Source organism: Salmo salar, chromosome 16 (assembly GCF_965601325.2).
Source record: "Salmo salar chromosome 16, fSalSal1, whole genome shotgun sequence".
Lineage (NCBI taxonomy): Eukaryota > Metazoa > Chordata > Actinopteri > Salmoniformes > Salmonidae > Salmo > Salmo salar.
In genome coordinates this window covers 38,940,001-38,965,302 of record NC_138306.1, presented here as the reverse complement: position 1 = coordinate 38,965,302, position 25,302 = coordinate 38,940,001, and the positions used below count along the sequence as shown (strand labels likewise).

Here is a 25,302-nt window from a genome sequence, read left to right as displayed (position 1 = left end):
TACAAGGCACCCCGACCTAAATCCCAGATTTCTCTGTTTCTTCTTCATGCGAATAACAGAGATTTGGGCCTTGTCGGGTGTCTGAAGTAAATCCTTTGCATCCGACTCGTTAAAGAAAAAATCTTTGTCCAGTACGAGGTGAGTAATCGCTGTCCTGATATCCAGAAGCTCTTTTCGGTCATAAGAGACAGTGGCAAAAACATTATATACCAAATAAGTTACAAATAACGGGACAAAACACACACAATAGTACAATTGGTTAGGAGCCCGTAAAACAGCAGCCATCTCAATCCTGCACCATCTTCAAAATCCTCTGTTTGCTTTGTGCACAGAGAAATGTCTGTTGAATAAACATGTGGTTGGGATAGCTTTGTGTCTGCATGTAAATGCAGCTTTATTCCTTCTGTATGATGCCTGGCTCCAGTTTCATAGTGACAGCATTAACTAATATTAGGTCTCACTGAGGGGAAGTGGTGTCAGTCTCACTGTTACGAAACATCACACATCAGACCAGACCACCCACATGGGAGAAAAATGTTTACATTTGAATATCATCAATCCTGGATGGTGACACGGAGATGTTTATTTTGTGATTATGAATAACAAAGATGACATTATCCTGACTACTCTGTTGTACCGTATGAATCTTGACTGATGAAGCACTTTGCGTGATGCAGCTTTTATATGTGCTTATTTACTGGTTGTGGGGTGTGTGTGTGTGTGTGTGTGTGTGTGTGTGTGTGTGTGTGTGTGTGTGTGTGTGTGTGTGTGTGTGTGTGTGTGTGTGTGTGTGTGTGTGTGTGTGTGTGTGTGTGTGTGTGCATACGTGCAAATTTATGTGTGTATGTATTACCTTTCAGCACAGGGTACGGAGAGTGCCTGTTGGACGAGCCAGTGAGCAGGACGTACGAGCTACCCAACCACCTCCCTGGTCAGATCTACAATGCCAACCGACAGTGTGAGCTCATGTTTGGCACCGGATCCATGGTCTGCCCTTACATGGTGAGCCAGGTTTCATTCCTCACAACCAGGTGTCTCTCAACGTATGTCCCAAATGGCACCCTATTCCCTATATAGTGCACTACATAAGGAATAGGGTGCCATTTGGGACGTAAACTCAGTCTCTATTATCTCCAAAAAAGTGTCCTCAACCAAACCCCCTATGGATAATGATGTCATATGCTTCTGAGGTTCTAATGTGTCTTGTCTATGATAAGGCACTTGTGTTGAGATGATGAAGTCATACGTTTATACAGTATAGACAACACTGTACTGTACCCCCCTTCCCCAGTCATTGTTTTTAATGAGCTGTCTGTATGACACACAGCTTTGGTGGTTTTATGAGACAATTAGCTTTGTTCAGGGTTTAATAGGCTGCTGTGAGGGAAGCTGCTTTCCCTTCGAACAGAGCATACATTCTCATGTTGAACATGCTTAAGACTTTATGCCCTCTCTGGTCTGGTTGGAGACTTCTGGAATACTGTGTGGCTAATCTATAGTGATAGTAACAGCTGCCCAAGTAGCTGTAAAAGTTACTGTCTGGTGTTCTAGAGGCTGAACTGTACATAAAGCCTGTTACACATCTCACAGTACTTACTGCTGAGCAGCACAATAGAGCCTCCTGTCTGCCTGTCAATATTAGGGATTTGTAGTTTGGGGTGAAACAGTTAAATGATTCTCCTGCAGTGGGCAGTGGGGGTTTTGTAACAGTTGTATTGTAACAGTGTTTAATGCTCCCTTCCTCTCTCTGTCTCTCCGCATGTCTCTTTCTTCCCTCTCTCGCTGTCTCTTTCCACACAGAAACAGTGCAAGAGGCTTTGGTGTACAAGTGCTGAGGGGGGCCATAAAGGGTGTCGGACACAACACATGCCCTTGGCTGATGGGACAGACTGTGGACATGGAATGGTAGGACAGAATGCTGTATTTCTTCCATTGAAGTGTAAATTGATGGTACAATGACAAACACAGTGTATTATCTACTGTAGTAGATGCTCTTACAATAAAACCACTGTTGATGTTTTGCCTTTCCATTATCAATGAGCAAATTTCAAACAAAATGTTCAAGTCTGTATGAAATGGATCATGATATTCTCCTTGTCTGGAACTGACAGTGGTTCTCATGTTGAGTAGGGACTCTTTGTCCTCTTTCTTCACTACAGATGTAGGATCTTAATATGTGCCAGCTTGCTACAGCAAGAAAACAATCCTTCAGCAACAGGAAATGTGAATTATTATGTGCATTATAATTCATGAACATTTTTGTAGGGGTTGTAGGGCTGGGCGATATGGCCGAAAAATCTTATCTCAATTTTTTCAAACTAAGCTTTGTTGCGCAATTAAAGGTCAATACACTGCATTTGCAACAGTAGGGAATAATCAAATGAATTCAAGGCTTGTAAAATTATACCTACAGTAGGCTAAATATTGGCCATCAAGTATTATTATTAAAATGCAATTTTTCTTACAAATTTAACCAGAACCATGCACAATTCACATCCAGGAATGATGACCAACTTCTGGTAACAGGCCATATAGAAAATTAACACAGGTCTCATAAACAATCTCTCAAACACAAGCCCACCTGCTCGTGAGTAGCCAGCTAATCTTTATATTTAAAGTGTAGCAAACTTGGATGTATTTTCTACAAGGTAGAACAGTTGAATTGTTATGAATACAGCCTTCTGTCCGTCTCCAACTGTTTTTGAACAACATAGCCTGTTCACTTTGTTTAAGTTTTGAAATCAAGTGGCCTACCTGGATATGAATATGCTTATTTCTCAGAATGAGAACGAGTTGCCAATTCCTTATTTAAAGGCATAGTTGTATGCGCATTGTACATTTATAAAACACAGACTAGACAGCTAGCACATAACAGTCTGGCTAAAATGCAGCAATGATTATTGATACAGTCTGAATTCCTCTGTGAATTATTGGATGTCTATGCAGTCAGTATAAATTACTTTTCTTGGCCACAGTTAGTCCTATTGTAGCTGCCCATGGAAATGTGGTCAGGTTTTATCCCCAGTGAGTAACCTGAAGCATGAGCATTAGCGTTAGCCGTGCTCTGAGGCCCCAACCCTCATCAAACCTCATGTTCTCACCTCCTTGGGATGCTACGCTGATTAGCACTGTTGCGGCGGGGTAGGTGTTGGGTGCATAGTGACAGGCACTGAGGATGTGGCTGAAGGAAAGAGGGGTGAGATGGGGCTGGGGGAGAGAGAGGGGTTAGACAGGGCCGGCGGAATGAGCGGTGAAATGGGGCTGGGGAGAAGAGAGGGGTTAGATGGGGTTAGTGGAAAGAGGGATAAGATAGGGCTGGGGGATAGAGGGAGAGAGGAAGAGAGAGGGAGGGGGAGAAGTAGATGTGAAGGCCGGGCCTTTGAAAGGAGATGCTGTCCGTCGTTCACAGTTGAGTCACCTTATTGTGAACCTGTGACCCTAAAACCTCTTTAAAAGGCGGGTGAGTGGGTCAGTGGTCAGGCCGTAACAGAGTCCAAGGCTGAGACCACGCAGGGCCACGCTTCCTCTCCCTCCACTCTGCTCTGCTCAGCTCACACAATAGACCTCACATCAATGATTCCAAAAAGGAGGAGATGGGGGAAGAGGAAAAGGAGGGAGAGGTGGGCTACGAGTATTTGTTTGCATGTGGTGGTGGTGATGGGGTGAGGGCCCTCCCCCAGGAGTCTTTCCAGAACAAAAAAAAACACAGTGTGTGCCCATGTAAGCCCAATATGTTCCATAATGTCTCTGTATTTGTTCCCTGTTCCATCCTGTTAAGGCTTGGATTACTAGACATCAATAAAGATAATTTTACTGGGGGTGACTAACATCTTAATCCAACAAAAACAGCTTCAGTATAATGTAACTGTCGTGGGATAGCAACTCTAAATACCTCTGTCTCATTAACTGTGTTGGATTGTGGGAGACCATCTTGAGAGGACACTATAGTTTGGTCATGCCTGATTGTTTGCCATGACGACCAGTATTCAGTATTCAGACCCCTTGACTTTTTCAACATTGTGTTACATTACAGCCTTATTCTAAAATGTGTTAAATAGTTTTTTTTCCCTCATCAATCTACACACAATACCCCATAATGACAAAGCAAAAACAGGTTATTAGACATTTTTGCAAATATATACAACTTTTTTTTTTAATATGACATTTACATAAGTATTCTGACCCTTTATTCAGTACTTTCTTGAAGCACCTTTGGCAGTGATCACAGCCTCGAGTCTTCTTGGGTATGACGCTACAAGCTTGGCACACCTGTATTTAGAGAGTTTCTCCCATTCCTTTCTGCAGATACTCTCAAGCTCTGTCAGGTTGGATAGGGAGCGTTGCTGAACAGCTATTTTTAGGTCTCTCCAGAGATGTTCGATAGGGTTCAAGTCCAGGCCCAGGCTTGGCCACTCAAGGACATTCAGAGACTTATCCCGAAGCCACTCCTGCGTTGTCTTGGCTGTGTGCTTAGGGTCGTTTTCCTGTTGGAAGGTGAACTTTCTCCCCAGTCTGAGATCCTGAATGCTCCGGAGCAGGTTTTCATCAAGGATCTCTCTTTACTTTGCTCCGTTCATCTTTGCCTCGATTCTGACTGGTCTCCCAGTCCCTGCCGCTGAAAAACATCCCCACAGCATCATGCTGCCACCACCATGCTTCACCGTATGGATGGTGCCAGGTTTTCTCCAGACGTGACACTTGGCATTCAGGCCAAGGAGTTCAATCTTGGTTTCATCAGACCAGATAATCTTGTTCCTCTTGTCTTGTCTTTTACTGAGGAATGGCTTCCGTCTGGCCACTCTACCATAAAGGCCTAATTTGGTGGAGTGCTGCAAAGATGCTTGTCCTTCTGGAAAGTTCTCCCATCTCCACAGAGGAACTCTAGAGCTATGTCAGAGTGACAATCGGGTTCTTGGTCACCTCTCTGACCAAGGCCCTTCTCCCACGATTGATCGTTCCAAACTTCTTCTATTTAAGAATGATGGAGGCCACTATGGTCTTGGGGACCTTCAATACTGCATAATGTTTTTTGTACCTTTCCCCAGATCTGTGACTCGACACAATCCTGTCTCGGAGCTCTACGGACAATTCCTTCGACCTCATAGCTTGGTTTTTGTTCTGACATGCACTGTCAACTGTGGGACCTTATATAGACAGGTGTGTGCCTTTCCAAATCATGTCCAATCAATTGAATTTACCACAGGTGGACTCCAATCAAGTTGTAGAAACATGATCAAGGATGATCAATGGAAACAGGATGCACCTGAGCTCAATTTCAAGTCTCATAGCAAAGGGTATGAATACTTATGTAAATAAGGCATTTTATTTATTAGTTTATCTTTTCAAAGTTCTTGACATTTTTCGGATTGACTGACCTTCATGTCTTAAATTATTGATGTACTGCCGCTTCTCTTTGCTTATTTGAGCTGTTCTTGCCATAATATGGACTTTACCAAATAGGGCTATCTTCTGTATACCCCCTCTACCTTGTCACAGCACAACTGATTGGCTCAAATGCGTTAAAAAGGAAAGTAATTCCATAAATTAACTTTTAACAAGGCCACCCCTTTTAATTGAAATGCATTCCAGGTGACTACCTCATGAAGCTGGTTGAGAGAATGCCAAGAGTGTGCAAAGCTGTCATCAAGGCAAAGAGTGGCTTCTTTGAAGAATCTCAAATATAAAACATATAAAATATATTTTGATTTGTTTAACACTTTTTTGGTCACTACATTATTCCATATGTGTTATTTCATAGTTTTGATGTCTTCACTATTATTCTACAATGTAGAAAATAGAGAAAAAACCCTGAATGAGTAGGTGTGTCCTAAGGCCTCTCTCTCTCTGTCTCTCTTTCACTGACTCATCCTTCTCACCTCACCCTCTCCTGGTCTTTCATACCATACATCCTGTACTCTCTTTCTGTACTCTCCCTCTAACTCCTCTCTACCTTTCTGTCGCTCTCGATCTCTCTCTCTCTCCTCCCTCTCTCTTTCTTTCCAAACACTGTCTCTTTTTCTCCCTCTTCCTCTCTCGCTCCCCCTCTCTCTCACTATGCTCTTTATCGCTACCTCCCCTCCCTCTCTCTCTCTCTCTCTCTCTCTCTCTCTCTCTCTCACTATGCTCTTTATAGCTACCTCCCCTCCCTCCCTTCCCCCCCCCCCTCTCTCTCTCTCTCTCTCTCTCTCTCTCATTGTGCTCTTTATAGCTACCTCCCCTCCCTCTCTCTCTCACAATGCTCTTTATCGCTACCTCCTCTCCCTCCCCTCTCTCTCTCACTATGGTCTTTATAGCTACCTCCCTTCCCTCTCTCTCTCTCTCTCTCTCTCTCTCTCTCTCACTATGCTCTTAATAGCTACCTCCCCTCCCTCCCCTCCCTCCCTCTTACTCACAATGCTCTTTATCGCTACCTCCCCTCCCTTCCTCTCTCACTATGCTCTCTGTGTGCGGCAGACCCTCTCTTCTTGCGGGGCGCCGGAGTAATATGGTCATGTGACCCTCGGCGGTGCCTCTGTCATCTGGCCCAGTGGGTCATGTGCTAACGAGGGCATCCCATCACTTGTTGTCTATAAATACTGCCACCGCCCTCCTCCTCTCCTCTTCCTCGCTCCTTCTTTGAAAGGGCCCTGCCTGTGTAGCTCTGGGGCCAACTAACACGGTCAATCAGGGCCTGTCAGCCCAAAGGCAGCCCTGCCTCCAACCTGGCCCTGGCTGAATCTACAGGCCTTCTTTTTGAAGAAAACAGCCTGTCCTCCCTTTCTGCTTCTTATCACCAGGGCAGGCAGCTTCACAACAGCTTGGTGGGTGGCCCAACTTGAATGAAGCAAATGTGCTGTTGTTGTTGCCCACCAATTATTAAGCACCCTGCCCAGTGTTTAGGTCTGAGTGTGTGGTTGAAGGAAAGTTTTTTTGTGTGATTTGTTCTGCGTGGTGCGATGGATGGAACTATCAATTGCGTTCAATTTCAAGACCATCAATTCTCCATTTTAGTTGAAATATAAAGTTTCCCGATTTATTTTCGTAAGGTTGTTTTGAATGACTTGTGTCAGTGAAAAGCTAGAGAGGAAGTCCTGGTTTTATTATTCCAGTCAGAACATTCCTCATAACTACATCCTGCTCTCCTCTTGTTTCAGCCAATTAGAGAGCGATAGTGAAGTCTTGAAAAGCAGAGCCAGGCTGAGGAAGAATAGAATGTGTTGGCTGAGACAGTGAACGTTGGCTGAGGTGGCGAGTGTTGGCTTGGGCCCCTTGCAGCCATACAGACTAGTGTGATACGATGCTGCCTGTGAGCTGAGGCTCTGGAATCTCTGACTCGTATCAATGTCACTCTCTGCTAATCTCTGGGATGTTTCCACTTCCCATCATCACAGACCTGTTGCTTTGGCTGAACAAGTGGATTATTGTGTTGCTAGCTCTCTCTGACATATCATTTCTCTGTGTAATATTGTACAATAGTGATGGTAGCTTTCGGCGACTCAGGATGGATTTCATTTTGATTAGGTAGCAGGAGGTTGCTACGTGACAAATTGGGACGATAAAATACTAAGCCCTTCTTCACAATGGAAGTTTTTTTTAGCATGCTCTATAATACATCATAACATTTCTTCCTAGCTAACTTTCTGATTTTAATCAACATTTTAAGACAATTTAATACCTGAACATCACTATCTGAAATGAACATTACAAAGCAAATATAAGTAATAATCCGGAGAGACAGATATCTACCTAAAGAGGAGGAGGTAGCCTCGTTTGACTCAAGGTTGAAGATACCCAGGTTAGGATCTTAATAATTCCATGAGGAAGCTTTTGAAAATAAACCGATTTAGAATATTAGAATCCTATTGTCTTAACCTTTGTTATCTTCAACCTAGGTTTGAATCTGTCTATGTGAAATGAGAGAGGAATAAAGTATCTGAAGTGCAGGCGAATGGAACAGCTGATGGGGCAAACCACTAATTCAAACTAATGATAACCTTCCACAGAATAGAGAGGATCGTGTGAGGGGTTGAGGGGGTGGCTCTCAGCTTGTGGTTGCATCATCCCTCTAAGCCCCTCTCACCTCTTAGAACACGAGGAAGAACACCGTTTCCCATGATGTTTCACATTTCACTGAAAATAAGTCGATTTTTAAACCATATCCATACCCCAAATATAAAACCACTATAGCAAACACCATCTACCTCAACCTCTGCTCCTAACCTTAAAGATGGGGTGAAACAGTGCCACTGTCCGCTCCACAGCCTTGTAATTATTTTTAGTTGAAGAAGCAGAGCTGGAGAGCGTTGTGCATCGTGATTCTTTTTTTCTTCATTCCATACAGGTATGCTGCTGTTCTATCTCTCATAAAATTAGGTCACAAATTCTACAGCACAAAGTCCGTCAAGTCTGAACTCTAAAAATAATAATGACTCAATAATCCATGCCTTCTGGGAATGTTATAAAGTCTAAAAGGTATGGGCGGAGTAAGAAAAATGTCTCAGAAGTATTACAATGTAAATTTATTTTAATCCGTCTGTCTGCATATTTCAAGACATGGCATATGAGGGTGCAGTGAGATACCCGATGGGTTGGGTGATACTTCTCGTCAATCATCAAAAAAAAAGTATACTTAAAAAATGGAAATCAACCTATCCTCCATCGTTGACTCAATGGAAAGATCAAATGCTTTATATAAAAATTGGAAGTGCGTGGACTACAGAGAGAAACAAAATAGTGCAGTTTGAGGCCATGTGGCGGAAAGTGATGTGGGCGCTGGAGATGGGTGTGTGTGCTCGTGGGTCTAGGCAGGTGTGATGTAGTTGATGTTTGTATGATGTCATTTGATTGTGTATGTTTTGTATTGTTTATAAATATATATATATATATATATATTTATTTATTTATTTAAAAAAAAATATATATATATATTTATTTATTTATTTTAAATATATATATATATATTATATATATATATATATATATATATATATATATATATATATACACAATACTGTGCAAAAGTTTTAAGCAGATGTGAAAAAATGCTAAAGTAAGAATGCTTTCAAAAATAGACATGTTAATAGATTATATTTATCAATTAACAAAATGCAAAGTGAGTGAACAGAAGAAAATTCTAAATCAAATCCATATTTGGTGTGACCACCCTTTGCCTTCAAAACAGCATCAATTCTTGTCGGCAAACTTGCACAAAGTCAGGGATTTTGTAGGCATATAGTCAACTATTCACGAAAACACAGGAACTGGGGTGCAGAAAAATGGCATCAGGTGCTCTGGACTAATGAGTTAAATATTTGGCTGTAGTAGAAGGCACTTTGTTCGCCGAAGGGCTGGAGAGCGGTACACGAATGAGTGTCTGCAGGCAACAGTGAAGCATGGTGAAGGTTCCTTGCAAGTTTGGGGCTGCATTTCTGCAAATGGAGTTGGGGATTTGGTCAGAATTAATCGTCTCCTCAATGCTGAGAAGTACAGGCAGATACTTATCCATCATGCAATACCATCAGGGAGGCATCTGATTGGCCCCGAATTTATTCCGCAGCATGACAATGACACCAAACATACATCATTAAGAACTATCTTCAGCGTGAAGAAGAACAAGGAGTCCTGGAAGTAATGGTATGGCCCCCACAGAGCCCTGATCTCAATATCATCAAGTCTGTCTGGGATTACATGAAGAGAGAGAAGCACCTGAGGCTGCCTAAACCCACAGAAGAACTGTGGTTAGTTCTCCAAGATGTTTGGGCCAACCTACCTGCCGAGTTCCTTCAAACTGTGTGCAAGTGTACCTAGAAGAATTGATGCTGTTTTGAAGGCAAAGGGTGGTCACACCAAATATTGATTTGATGTACATTTTTCTTCTGTTCACTCACTTTGCATTTTGTTAATTGAAAAATATAATCTATTAACATGTCTATATTTGAAAGCATTCTTACTTTACAGAATTTTTTCACACCTCCCTAAAACTTTTGCACAGCACTGTATATACAATGAATAACATTTGGGGAAATCGGGTCGAGAATTTATTTTCCATTATTATTATTATTATTATTATTAAATAGCCTAACTAAAATATGTCATGAGTCTTGGTAAACTACATAGAATTGCAGGAAATGAGTTTCAAAACAACATTTTCCTAGGTCCTCAAATTAAACAAAATCAATCTGGTGGTGTATTTAATATAGGCTATCTCAATCAACAATAATAAAAAATAAAAAGGGGGCATGACATTTTACAAATGTGAAAAATGGGGCCCTGGTAAAAGATAATACAAAGAAAAAACCAACTCTTTTTTGTATTTTTTTGTACCATCATCTTTAAAATGCAAGAGAAAGGTCATAATGTATTATTCCAGCCCAGGTGCCGTTTAGATATTGGCCACTAGATGGCAGCAGTGTATGTGCAAAATTTTATGCTGATCCAATGAGCCTTTGCATTTCTGTTCAAAATTTGTATCAAGACTGCCCAAATGTGCCTAATTTGTTTATTAATAACTTTTCATGTTCAAATTGTGCACTCTCCTCAAACAATAGCTTGGTATTCTTTCACTGTAATAGCTACTGTAAATTGGATAGTGCAGTTAGATTAACAAGAATTTAAGCTTTCTGCCAATATCAGATATGTCTATGTCCTGGGAATCGTGCTTGTTACATTAGCTCAATCGTCCTGCAGTGGACCCACCCCACACACGGCTGATTTAATCTTTCTCTTTTTTTTCAACCCACTTAATCTTTTCAAGCTAAAAAAAAAACGTATTAAACATCAAGTGCCAGCAGTGAGGGGAATGCCTTAAAGGCTTACAGGGGCTTTGGTCCTATCTGACAGCCAACCCCTTGTGTTTGACATTTGCTCAGGTCTTACCGCCCAGCAGCACCACAGTGGTCGTCCCCGGTCCCATACAATCCTCTAACAGGGGGGCGGTGGAGGGCACCAGGGGGATATTCTATGTGTGTGTGTGAGGGGCTGGGGGGTATTTGGTGTTCAGTGTTTTCTCAACCCAAAGGCCTGGCTCAGTACCGTGTGTTCATGGCCCCGGGCTGTTTACACCTGCCTGACATCATGTACAGGCCTTATACTCCATCATTGCTCTTTAGAGTGTATTACACTAGCCCTGAACTGGGCAACCATGCCAGATTAGAGGTGTGTGTGTCTGTGTGCGCGCGTGTGTGTGTGTGTCTGCGGTATGGAAGGGAGATCCACAGGTTTTCACCCCAGGTCATGGCTTAGCTCAGAGCACATTAATGCTTAGGCATACACAGGGACACCTCAATCTCAACGTTCCTCTGACGAGGCCTCTGTTGCTACCATGACATCCAAAACCAAAGCCGGTGGGAGTAACAGAGAGGATCGTTTTTCTCAGTCACAGGTGAATGATCTTTTAAACAAACAAAAAGGGTTCTATAAGCAGATGTTACAACAACAAGAAAATAGCTTCAAGAGCTTTGTCCAAATAATGATGGATTCAGCTAACAAAAAAATTGACGATCTGACCAGAGGTCTAGGACCTTAAGAACAGTTTGCAGTTCTCCCAAGGAGAGGTAGATGTCTTGAGACTTGCAGCAATATGACAACAAACTGTAAGTCCACACGTGATGACATCAGCACTGTCTGTGAATCATTATTAGCAATGACTGGGAAAACTGACTAGAGGGACAATCCAGGAGGAATAACATCATTATGGATGGCATAGAGTCTTCACATGAGAACTAGGCCGAGTCTGAGGAGAACGTTTAAAAAAAAAAATATCACTGAAAAGCTGCTGATGGATCATACGAAGATTGAGGTAGAACGCTTCCACAGGTCTGGAAAACCTGGAACCAGCCTAGATGACAGACCCAGGCCGAAAGTGGTTAAGTTCCTATGGTTTAGGGACAAGATAGCTGTTTTGGAGAGAGCAAAGAACTTGAGATGAACCAACATCTTCCTTAACGAGGACCACTCGGAAGCTATGCGCCAGAGGCGGAAAGAACTTATCCCAGCCATGAAAGCTGCCATAGAGCGTGGGGACATTACTTACATCTGCTACGATAGGCTCATTCTCCACGCTCCCGCCCATTCTCCACCCTCCCGCTCATTCTCCACCCTCCACCCTCCCGCCCAGACTGGGAGGAGTGAGAGAGCCTAGCTTCCGGGTCAGTAGCTTTAGCCCCACATTACACACATAAACCAACTGACACTCACAAGTGCCTGATTGACTGACTATTAGCCAAACAATGTTCTTGTCATGCTTTTATATTATTTTTTATATTATGTCTATCTCTGATAAGCTACCAAAGCTAAAAAATAACCCATATTAATATACAGTGCATTCGGAAAGTGTTCAGACCTGTTCCCTTTTTCCACATTTTGTTATTCTAAAATATATGAAATAAAAAAATCCTCATCAATCTAGAAAACAGGTTGTTAGAAATGTTTGCCAATGTAAAAATAAATAAAGCAGAAATACCTAATTTACTTAAGTATTCAGACCATTTGCTATGAGACTCGAAATTGAGCTCAGGTGCATCCTGTTTCCATTGATCATCCTTGAGCTTTTTCTACAACTTGATTGGAATCCATGACCACCTGTAGTAAATTCAGTTGATTGGACATGATTTGGAAAGGCACAAACCTGTCTATATAAGGTCCCACAGTTGACAGTGCATGTCAGAGCAAAAACCAAGCCATGAGGTCGAAGGAACTGTCCGTAGAGCTCCGGGACAGGATTGTGTTGAGGCACAGATCTGGGGAAGGGTACCAAAACATTTCTGCAACATTGAAGGTCCCCAAGAACACAGTGGCCTCCATCAGTCTTAAATGGAACAACCACCAAGACTCTTCCTAGAGCTGGCCGACCGGCCAAACTGAGCAGTCGGGGGAGGACTATGGTCAGTCAGAGAGGTGACCAAGAAAATGCTGGTCACTCTGACAGAGCTCCAGAGTTCCTCTGTGGAGATTTGAGAACCTTCCCGAAGGACAACCATCTCTGCAACACTCCACCAATCAGGCCTTTAAGGTAGAGTGGCCAGACGTAAGTCACTCCTCAGTAAAAGGGACATGAAGAACTCTCAGACCATGATAATCAAGATTCTCTGGTCTGATGAAACCAAGATTGAAGTAATTGGCCTGAATGCCAAGTGTCACGTCTGGAGGAAACCTGCACAATGAAGCATTGTGGTGGCAGCATCATGCCGTGGGGATGTTTTTCAGCAGCAGTGACTGAGAGACTAGTCAGGATCAAGGGAAAGATGAATGGAGCAAAGTACAGAGAGATCCTTGATGAAAACCTGCTCCAGAGTGCTCAGACTGTGGCACACAGCCAAGACAACGCAGGAGTGGCTTTGGGACAAGTCTCTGAATGCCTTGAGTGGCCCAGCCAGAGCCTGGACTTGAACCCGATCGAACATCTCTGGAGAGACCAGAAAATTGCTGTGCAGCGACGCTCCCCATCCAACCTGACAGAGCTTGAGAGGATCTGCAGAGAAGAATGGGAGAAACTCCCAAAATACAGGTGTGCCAAGCTTGTAGCGTCAAACCCAAGAACACTTGAGGCTGTAATCTCTGCCAACAGTGCTTCAACAAAGTACTAAGTAAAGGGTCTGAATACTTATATAAATGTGATATTTCAGTTTTTTATGTTTTATAAATCAGCAAAAATGTCTAAAACCTGTTTTTGCTTTGTCATTATGGGGTATTGTGTGTAGATTAATAAAATAAACATTTTAATACATTTTAGAATAAGGTAGTAACGTAACAAAATGTGGAAAAAGTCAAGGGGTCTGAACACTTTCCGAATGCACTGTATGTAGCCTTTATAATAAGGTTTATGAAATCAATAACTTGCTAATATTATATTGGCCATCTCTGAGACTCACTTTATTATTTTGATGATACAGCAGTAGGAATACAGGGATATAACATTCACAAAAGAGACAGGAATGCCTATGGGAGAGGTGTTGCTGTATACAGTATGTTCAGAGCCATATTCCTGTAAAGCTTAGAGAGATGTCTAATGCTGTTGAAGTTTTGTGATTGCACATCCCCCTGCCTCATCTAAAGCCTCCTTTTTGGGGGGTGCTTATAGGCCACTAAGTGCTAATATTCATTATCTGGGTAATAGACATGCATCATGGAAATAACACACATAGAACAGATCTACCGCTTTCAATGAGAATGACAGATTTATAACTCACATTTCTATTTGAATTTGGTCCTATTGCAGCTTTAACAGAGAGGTCAGTTTTCTGGGTGACCTGAATATTAACTGGTTTTCATCAAGCTGTCCGCTCAAAAGGAAGATGCTCACTGTAACCAGTGCCTGTAATCTGGTTCAGGTTATTAATCAACCTACCAGGGTGTTTACAAACAGTACAGGAACTATATTATCCATGTGTGTTGATCACATTTTTACCAATCCTGCAGAACTCTGCTTTAAAGCTGTATCCATACCCATTGGATGTACTGACCATAATATAGTGGCCATTCTAGAAAAGCCAGTTCTAAAGGCTGGGCCTGACAATGTTTTGTACTGAGTGTAGGAATTTGAAACGCCTGCTCTTATCATGACATAAACAGACCAGGTGAAGCTATGATCCCTTATTGATGTCACTTGTTAAATCAGTGTAGATGAAGGGGAGGAGACAGGTTAAATAATGATTTTTAAGCTTTGAGACAATTGAGATGTGTTCCATTCAGAGGGTGAATGAGCAAGACAAAATATTTAAGTGCCTTTGAACAGGGTATGGTAGTAGATGCCAGGCGCACTGGTTTGTGTTAAGAACTGCAATGTTGCTGGGTTTTTCATGCTCAACAGTTTCCCGTGTGTATTAGCAATGGTCCGTCATCCAAAGGACATCCAACCAACTTGACACAACTGTGGGAAGCATTGGGGTCATCATGGGCCAGCATCCCTGTGGAACGCTTTTGACACCTTGTAGAGTCCATGCCCCGGTGAATTGAGGCTGTTCTGAGGGCAAAAGGGGGTGCAACTCAATATTAGGAAGCCGTTCCTAATGGTTTGTACACTAAGTGTATGTTGAAGATACCAAACATATTTGTTGGTCTAATGTATAATGAGGAGCATCCAGAAGCTGGACTTGATACATTTATGAAATTGTTTATTTCAGTTATTGATAAGCATGCATGTATTAAGAAACTGACTGTTAGAACTGTTAAAGCCCCGTGGATTGATAAGGAAAGCTGTATGGTTGAGAGGGGCGAGGCAAAAGGTATGGTGAATAAGTCTGGCTGCAAACTTACTGTCAATTTTGAAATTATGTGACTAATCTGAACAACAAAAATAGGAAATCATATTATGAAACCAAGATAAATTACATAAAGTATGATGGAAAAAAGCTTGTGAATGCTTTGAATGAAATGATGGGCAAAAAGACTAATTCAACTTCTTTCATTGAATCAGATGGCTCATTTATCACAAAATCTTTAGATTTTGCCAATCACTATTTAATTGGCAACATAGGCAAACTTAGGCATGAAATACCAACAACAAACTCTGAGCCGTCATATTATTGCATAAAATACCTAATTATGAAAGAAAAGCAATTTCAGTTTGAATTCTAGAAAGTTGGTGTGGGTGAAGTGTTGTCAATACCACCTTGTATTGACAATTTAGATGGAAAGCTACTGAGAATGGTAGTGACTATTTTGTCACTCCGATTTGTCATATGTTTAATCTGAGTCTGGAGAATAATGTTTGTCATCAGACCTGGAGGGAAGCTAAAGTCATTCCGCTACCCAAGAATGGTAAAAGACCCTTTGGTCGGCTGTTAGAACCAGTAATCAGCTTGCTGCCGACTCTTAGCAAACTTTTGAAAAAAGTTGTGTTTGACCAGATACAATGCTATTTCTTTGTAAACAAATTAACAACAGACTTTCAGCATGCTTATAGAGAAGGGCACTCAACGTGTACTGCACTGACACAAATTACTGATGATTGGTTGAAAGACATTGATAATAATAAGGTTGTGGGAGCTGTACTGTTAGATTTCAGTGCAGCCTTTGATATTATTGACCATAACCTGTTGTTGAAAAAACATACATGTTATGGCTTTTCAACCTCTGCCATATTGTGGATTCAGAGCTCTCTATCTAATAGAACACATAGGGTTTTCTTTAATGGAAGCTTCTCTAATGTTAAACATGTGAAGTGTGGTGTACTGCAGGGCAGCTCTCTTGGCCCTCTACTCTTTTCTATTTGTACTAATGATCTGCCACTGGCATTAAACAAAGCCTGTGTGTCTATATATGCTGATCATTCAACCCTATACGCGTCTGCAACCACAGCTAGTGAAATCACAGCAACCCTAAACAAAGAGTTGCAGTCAGTTTTAGAATGGGTGGCAAGTAATAAACTGGTCCTCTAAAACTAAGAGCATTGTATTTTGTACAATCATTCCCTAAGTTCTAGACCTCAGTGGAATCTCATAATGAATAATGTGGCTGTTGAGCAAGTTGAGGAGACTAAGTTACTTGGTGTTACCTTGGATTGTAAACTGTCATGGTCAAAACATATTGATTCAATGGTTGTAAATATGGGCAGAGGTCTGTCCGTTATAAAGAGATGCTCTGTTTTTGACACCACACTACACAAAGTCCTGCAGGCTCTAGTTTTATCTTATCTTGATTATTGCCCAGTCATATTGTCAAGTGCTGCAAAGAAAGACCTAGAAAAACTGCAGCTGGACCAGAACAGAGCAGCACGTCTTGCTCTTCACGGTAATCAGGGGGCTAATATCAATACTTTGCATGCCAGTCTCTCTTGGCTAAAAGTAGAGGATAAACTGACTGCATTACTTCTTCTTTTTATAACAATTCCAAATTGTTTGCATAGTCAACTTACACACAACTCTGACACACAATTACTCCACCAGACATGCCACCAGGGGTCTTTTCACAGTCCCCAAATCCAGAACAATTCAAGAAATTCAAGAAAACGTACGATTTCTCAGGTGAACAGCAAACGTGGTTTAAAAAAACAGATAAAGCAACACCTCACGGCACAACGCCTCTCCCCTATTTGACGTAGATATTTTGTGCTGATGTGTAGGCTGTGTGTGACATTTTAAATGTATGTAGTTCTGTCTTTGAGCTGTTCTTGTCTATTAATGTTCTGTATTATGTCATGTTTCATGTTTTGTGTGGAACCCAGGAACAGGTAATGGAGATCCTAAAAAAATACCACTGCCATTGAGTGGAAAATGGAGATTGCAAAGACTTGGTCTTCTGCGTGACGGCTGAACATGCAGATGGAACTGCATCCATACATATTACATACCACTGAAGATAGTTAAGCTGCTCTTCCTCCCGGGGAAGGACTGCCCGTTCCATGATCTCGCCATCACGGTTGACAACTCCCTTGTGTCCTCCTCCCAGAGTGCTAAGAGCCTTGGCGTGACCCTGGACAACACCCTGTCGTTCTCCACCAACATCAAGGCGGTGACCCGATCCTGTAGGTTCATGCTCTACAACATTCGCAGAGTACGACCCTGCCTCACACAGGAAGCGGCGCAGGTCCTAATCCAGGCACTTGTCATCTCCCGTCTGGATTATTGCAACTCGCTGTTGGCTGGGCTCCCTGCCTGTGCCATTAAACCCCTACAACTCATCCAGAACGCCGCAGCCCGTCTGGTGTTCAACCTTCCCAAGTTCTCTCACGTCACCCCGCTCCTCCGCTCTCTCCACTGGCTTCCAGTCGAAGCTCGCATCCGCTACAAGACCATGGTGCTTGCCTACGGAGCTGTGAGGGGAACGGCACCTCCGTACCTTCAGGCTCTGATCAGGCCCTACACCCAAACAAGGGCACTCCGTTCATCCACCTCTGGCCTGCTCGCCTCCCTACCTCTGAGGAAGCACAGTTCCCGCTCAGCCCAGTCAAAACTGTTCGCTGCTCTGGCACCCCAATGGTGGAACAAGCTCCCTCACGATGCCAGGACAGCGGAGTCAATCACCACCTTCCGGAGACACCTGAAACCCCACCTCTTCAAGGAATACCTGGGATAGGATAAAGTAATCCTTCTAACCCCCCCCCTTAAAAGATTTAGATGCACTATTGTAAAGTGGTTGTTCCACTGGATATTATAAGGTGAATGCACCAATTTGTAAGTCGCTCTGGATAAGAGCGTCTGCTAAATGACTAAAATGTAAATGTATGTACAATAAAAGCAGCGTAACAGCCTCCTTACTGAGTGTGCCCAGTGTGCTGCAGTTTGGTCACATGGTTTCTGTCTGAATGGGGAGAAAGGCAAAGCTCTGCTGATTTCAAGCCAGTAATGAGCTGTGTTATCCTGTTATCACAACTCTAGGGTTTCTTTTATCACCACCGTGCCACCGCTTCTCGTGTCTGTGTGCCCGGACGACGGGCTGCCTGCCTGCTGCTGTGCACCCAGACAGACGTCGTCTTGTCCCGCATTCTTTCTCTGAAAAGGACCCTCCTGCTATCTTCTCCATGGAGGCAGAGATTTGGTTACACAGACAGAACTAAATAGGCTGCCATGCTTGCTTTATGAAAGCATTGTTAGGTCTACCACTTCTTGGCAGGGGTTGGTAAGTCCTATACCTAGGCAGTAACATGCAGAGTGTCTTCCGTTCATACCACACTGTCTTCATGCACACTTAGCTCATCTGAAAAAGATTATGAATCAGCGTGAATGGATAACATATACATGGCAATGTAGTGTGATAAACCCGATGACTGTTTCTTCCTCCCCTATGCTTTTCATTAAGCAGCTCTTTCCTCTGAGATTGGTCCATAGGGTCACTATCGAGATCCAGCTCTGCCGATGAAAGAATGCCCTAGTCATCACAGGCTCAGTCTGCATCTTAAATGACACCCTATCCCCTACATAGTGCACTACTATTGACCAGAGCCATATGGGAACTATAGGGAATAGGGTGCCATTTGGAGTGCCCACTTACATAGTTTGGAGGAATAGCTGGCTGTCCACACAAGAGGGGGGCATGTGACACCAGCAGAGCAGGAATTCAACAGGAGAGGACCTAGCTTAGCTCATTGAGAGGAAACAGCCAAACGCATTTGAAGATGTATTGGCTCTGGTTCCTCTAACTGGCACTGTCATCCCATTATCTCCTCCACTTCCTTCATCTCTCCCCATGCAGTAGGCTAGTCGTTGGTCCGGGGCTGGGGCCCAACAGACCCTATCCCTACAGCTGCATGGGGAACTTGGAAGCATTCCTCGGGGGTAAATAATAGCAGGATTAGCATCCTCTCATTTACTTTTAGGAGATAGTCTTACATTTAAAAAGAGGATTAGGGAAGGAGGGACAAAACTCCCAGCTGTGATCGCTGCTTGCGCTAAATCGTGAACTCCACCAACCGGAGCTGAGTTGACAGTCTTGAACTGGGGTGTGTTGGTTGGGATTGTGATGAGGGATGATGTCACACTCTTTAAGAGGATCCCCCGTGTGTGTATGTGTTTTCAAGTTTGAAATTCAAGTTTCAGTTTTATTTTCCATCGTGAATACGTTAGAATACATTGGAAATATTACCACTTAAACTGTCTCTCTGTGCAGCACTGCAGACATGGGAAGTGTGTGAACAAGGAGCTGGACCTGCGGCCGTTCCATGGGGACTGGGGCCCCTGGGGGCACTACAGTGTCTGTTCCAGGACCTGTGGAGGAGGCACCAGGAGTACCTCCAGAGACTGCAACAACCCTGAGTAAAACTCTGATTCTGACTAGTGCAAAACACCAGGAGACTTCAACAAACCTAACTAATCAGCCAAAACATATCAGGAGACAGCTACAAACCTGAGTTAGATCAAGTCTTAGTCTAACTAAGCCAAATTAATTCAAAACACACCAGGAGTAGCCAGTCAAAGCAATAACACACACCTTGAGTAAGGGCTCTGATTAGTCAAAACAAACCAGGAGTAACAGTCAAAACAATGCTACACTTGAGTAACAGTCAAAACAATGCTACACCTGAGTAACAGTCAAAACAATGCTACACCTGAGTAACAGTCAAAACAATGCTACACCTGAGTAACAGTCAAAACAATGCTACATCTGAGTAACAGTCAAAACAATGCTACACCTGAGTAACAGTCAAAACAATGCTACACCTGAATAACAGTCAAAACAATGCTACACCTGAGTAACAGTCAAAAAAATGCAACACCTGGGTAACAGTCAAAACAATGCTACACCTGAGTAACAGTCAAAACAATGCTACACCTGAGTAACAGTCAAAACAATACAACACCTGGGTAACAGTCAAAACAATGCTACACCTGAGTAACAGTCAAAACAATGCTACACCTGAGTAAAAGTCAAAACAATGCTACACCTGATTAACAGTCAAAACAATGCTACACCTGAGTAACAGTCAAAACAATGCTACACCTGAGTAAAAGTCAAAACAATGCTACACCTGAGTAAAAGTCAAAACAATGCTACACCTGAGTAACAGTCAAAACAATACAATACCTGGGTAAGAAAGAATAACAAACAAAGCCTGTGGACATACTTGGCAAAACACATTTCAATCAAAGAGTCAATGCCGCTGTGAATGTCAGTCATGTTTTAATCAAGTTATTTTGCCGTAATGTTTCTTCAGGCCCCGGAATGGAGGAAAGTTCTGCGTGGGTCGAAGGATGAAGTTCCGGTCCTGCAACACTGAGCCGTGTCCCCGAGGACGGAGAGACTTCCGTGAGGAGCAGTGCTCTCAGTTCGACGGCAAGCACTTCAACATCAACGGTCTACCTCCCACCGTCCGCTGGGTGCCCAAGTACAGTGGTAGTGAGTACCTTCTATTGTAAAGTGTCTTTGAGTCCTTGAAAAGCGCTACCATATATAAAACTCCATGTATTATTAGTGGGAGTACTCACTGTACTAGCAGTTAAACCATGATAACACCAATCCTCTATGATAACAGTTGATAACATTACATTATAGCATTCTACTACCCTATACCCTACCCTATACTACACCTATAGACACCTCTTGATGCTCCCTCACAGTGCTCAAAGAACCGGACTTCTACTATCAGAAGGTCCACCATGCCTAATTGAGGGCTAGGTGGGGTTAAGGTGTCAATATTTTTTTGAATTACGTAAAACATGGCTCTGGTTCTTCTGTCTCCTTACCCCACTCCCCATCGTGTCCTGGTAGGTAGACTAACTGTACTGTTGGCTTTTGGCTCAGTACAGGCAAATTCTGTCAGTGTGTTTTCCCTCAATACTCTGCATAGTCATGATAGGAACAGACATGAAAAATGTACAGAGTAATCAACACTTGAGAAGCATACAGTACTAAAATATATGCTCCTGGATAGCTTCCCTCTTCTATACCTCATGCATTGTAATAATTATAGTGATGGCTTGCACAGCTGAACGAGTTGCCATTTGGCAAAGGAGACAGGGCTTTAGCGCAGGGTTTAAGATTTGGAAGAAGTAACCGCGAGCTATCACAATACAATGTTATACAAGCACACTGACCAAGCACAGAGGCCAAAATGGTGTCAAACAGAATGGGGATTTTTCTAAACAACTGATATAAATGCAGTTATTTCAGCAAAGCTAACTGCTGACCCTTGCAAAAATGTTAACAGCTGTACTATTGTAGAGAATTACATGTTTTTTTGTTTGTAGACCTATTTTGTGAGGCCTTTGCTAACTGTAGATTGTTGTTGTTGTTGCCATTATTATTGTTTTTGTTGTTATTTGACATTTCATTATATCATGACATGTAAAATGATTCATCCATAGTTTTGTCAGTATATATATATCCCAGGAGGTTGGTGGCACCTTAATTGGGGAGGACGGGCTCGTGGTAATGGCTGGAGTGGAATAGGTGGAATGGTATGAAATACATCAAACACCTGGTTTCCATGTGTTTAATACCATTCCATTTACTCCGTTCCAGCCATTATTATGAGCCATCCTCCCCTCAGCAGCCTCCACTGATGTATATCTCACCATACAGTCATCTTCCAATGGGTCTGTTTTTCCTCTGTAGTTCTAATGAAGGATCGGTGCAAGCTCTTCTGTCGGGTTGCCGGGACGATGGCCTACTATCAGCTGAAGGATCGCGTCATCGACGGCACGCCGTGTGGCCCAGACACCTACGATATCTGTGTTCAAGGCCTCTGTCGGGTAACTGTACTCCCTAACGTCATACTGTGTATCAAACACAGCTAACTTACAAACTGATATATGTTCTCTCAGATGTGTCTGTCTATATAAGCATATCACTAACAATGTTGTGGCATACTGTATCAGAGTATGTATACACACATGCACACACACATGCACACCCACACACACAACACACACACACACACACAGAAACAGAGAAAGCTTTAGTTTTGCGGTGTTGGATTGAGTATATAAACGTCTATTTTTAGTGCAGGATTGTGACCACTGATGATTGACATAGCCCAAGGTGTGACCCCCTGCCTGATTGGTGTGTCTCTGTGTGACCCCTTCTCTGATTGGTGTGTCTCTGTCTGTTGCAACAGCAAGCAGGCTGTGATCATGTGTTGAACTCCAAGGCGAAAAATGACAAATGTGGAGTGTGTGGAGGGGACAACTCCTCCTGCAAAACCCTCGCTGGGACCTTCAACGATGCTGAGTATGGTAAGCCTGGCTGCCTTTCTCTTGTTTCCCTGTATTCCAAAGTACGTTAGCAGGTATTGCACACTATTTACAACAACAACTGTCTATGAACAGTTGAAATGCAATATACAAAGTACATAAAGATGTTTGCTATGCTAAACTTGCTAAACTAATTGACACTTGGACAATCCACAAATGACAACAGAATTATGACACAACTTTTGGATGCTAGTGAAGGGAGTGAACATTTTCCTTTTGCTTTGGGACAATGCTTTGCATAATAGATATCCTGAATAAGTCTCCAAAACCTGTTGAAAACCTCAGTAAACTCTGGAAGTTCTCAAACGTAACTCCGACCCAGCGTGACCCCCTTGAACTCATGATTAGTATGTCTCTTCTCGGGCCAAGCACTGATTACATCAAATCCCCTTCAAGTCTGAGCTGCGAAATAACAAAATAAATTAGCATAAATGGTTGTTGATTTGGCTCAATATTTACTCAACATTTATTTAGCAATTCGCTTCTCTTCATCTCTCATCCTCTATCTGTCCATTCCTCTGCTTGTGTTTCTGCTGAAGAGTCCCAGGCCAAGCATGTGCAGCCAGACCAAGCTTAGACCAGGATGACATGAATGGGAACTCAGCCCAGCCAGAATATCCCTAGTCCAGCATGGTCCACTCCTCTCCCTTCTCTCCCTATCTTCATCTTCTCCCCCTCTCTCTCTCTTCTCTCTCCTTCTCCCTCCCTCCCTCCCTCCCTCACCTCTCCCTCTCTCTTTCTCCCTTTCCCTCGACTCCTTCCTCTCCCTCTCCATCCTCCTCTTCCTGTCCATCTCCCTCTTTAGCCAGTTAACAGTCTCTAAACAGCTAAATGAGGAGAGGAGAGCCACTAACTCATGGGTTTGAGGACCTCACACAGAGCTGAGGAGACTCTGGACCCTGATAAAAGCACACTTCGTTTTTATAATAATGATGATTTGTTTTATTCATTTTAGCTCCTTTACCCAGATCCCAAGCTGTAACGCTTAGACACATTGAAAGTTGAAGTAACCTATGGCTTACCCTTTGCTGTGTAACTAAATGAGCGTATGTACAGTAAAAAAAAACATTTAGAACAGTGGTCTCCTAGTCTTCTTCTCCCTCGGTAGAGTGCTGTGTGTCTGTCTGCCCATCATAAGGTAGACCTCAGCTTTCCCAGAGTGCACCAGGGGTGTCTCTCCTGGAGGACTGTGTTTGCATTCCGCGGTCGCCCTGTGGTTGCGTTTAGATTGTGTGTGTGGTGAACGGTTGCATTGGGGGCTTCGAGGGCCTGTGGATGAGCTGTGGCTTTCTCTAAGGGGGACCTGGTCTACGGTTTACACAGTTCGCCCACTCCTTGTACTTATGTGCTTATTCTGTCTTCACTGGTTAGAGAGGGAATTTAACATGCTACTTAAAACCTAACAGCACAGAAGAGACATTTATGCTGCTGTTTTTTAGCACTGGAGTTTTCTTATGGACATTCTTAAGCAATTGTTGTTTATCTTTTAGAATTTAGAGCAAAAAGTAAACATTTTTGTTGTTGATGCTGTAAGACTGGAAGCTGCAGACTTTTCTTGTGGTACCAGAGTGACTGTAACATATACGGGTTATTGGCTTATTCTTTTGACTACAAAGAAAATGCACTTCAATCAACAATAGTGACCACCGAACGTAGATTGAGTGATAAAGTGTGTGGTTGGCCAGTCGGTCGTTGTGACAAGACATAACCTTTACTAGTGCTGCCCCCGAGTGGCCCAGGCACTTCTCTCTCCCTTCTCCACTCACCCCCTTCTCTTTCCCCCTCTCACCCTTCTTTTCGTCGCCTATTTTTCTCCTCCTCTCTCCCCTCTCTTTAATCCAGTTCTCTCCAGCCACTTTCTCTTCTGACTCCTCTCCCTTCACTCCAATATCGATGTTTTAATTTTTATAATGTAACCTTTATTTAACAATGACGGCCTACCCCGGCCAAACCCAGACGACGCTGGGCCAATTGTGTGCTGCCCTATGGGACTCCCAATCATGGCCGGATGTGATATAGCCTGGAATCGAACCAGGGACTGTAGTGAGAGGCAGTGCTTAAGACCGCTGCGCCACTCTGGAACCCATCTCTGTTCTAACCCTCTCCTCTCCCCTTACTCCAATATCTCTGTTTAACCCTGTCCTCTCCCCTCACTCCAATATCTCTGTTTAACCCTCTCCTCACCCCTCACTCCAATATCTCTGTTCTAACCCTCTCCTCTCCCCTCACTCCAATATCTCTGTTTAACCCTGTCCTCTCCCCTCACTCCAATATCTCTGTTTAACCCTCTCCTCACTCCAATATCTCTGTTTAACCCTCTCCTCACCCCTCACTCCAATATCTCTGTTCTAACCCTCTCCTCACCCCTCACTCCAATATCTCTGTTCTAACCCTCTCCTCTCCCCTCACTCCAATATCTCTATTTTAACCCTCTCCCCTCACACCAAGATCTCTGTTCTAACCCTCTCCTCTCCCCTCACTCCAAGATCTCTGTTCTAACCCTCTCCTCTCCCCTCACTCCAATATCTCTGTTTTAACCCTCTCCCCTCACTCCAATATCTCTGTTCTAACCCTCTCCTCCCCCCTAACACTAATATCTCTGTTTTAACCCTCTCCTCTCCCCTCATTCTAATATCTCTGTCTCTCCCCCCACTCCAATATCTCTCTCCTCTCCCCTCATCAATATCTCTGTTCTAAC

General features: G+C 43.1%; 1 protein-coding gene across 1 annotated transcript in view; it reads left to right on the top strand.

Moving 5' to 3' along the window:
• Positions 1–25,302, top strand: part of LOC106573613 (A disintegrin and metalloproteinase with thrombospondin motifs 20) — a 149,722-nt gene that overhangs the window by 72,517 nt on the left and 51,903 nt on the right. The window contains exons 10-15 of the mRNA XM_014148814.3: positions 861–1,002; positions 1,801–1,905; positions 19,522–19,667; positions 20,567–20,748; positions 21,967–22,103; positions 22,469–22,586. Coding sequence (XP_014004289.2) covers positions 861–1,002; positions 1,801–1,905; positions 19,522–19,667; positions 20,567–20,748; positions 21,967–22,103; positions 22,469–22,586 — 830 coding nt within the window. The remainder of the gene's footprint in view (positions 1–860; positions 1,003–1,800; positions 1,906–19,521; positions 19,668–20,566; positions 20,749–21,966; positions 22,104–22,468; positions 22,587–25,302) is intronic.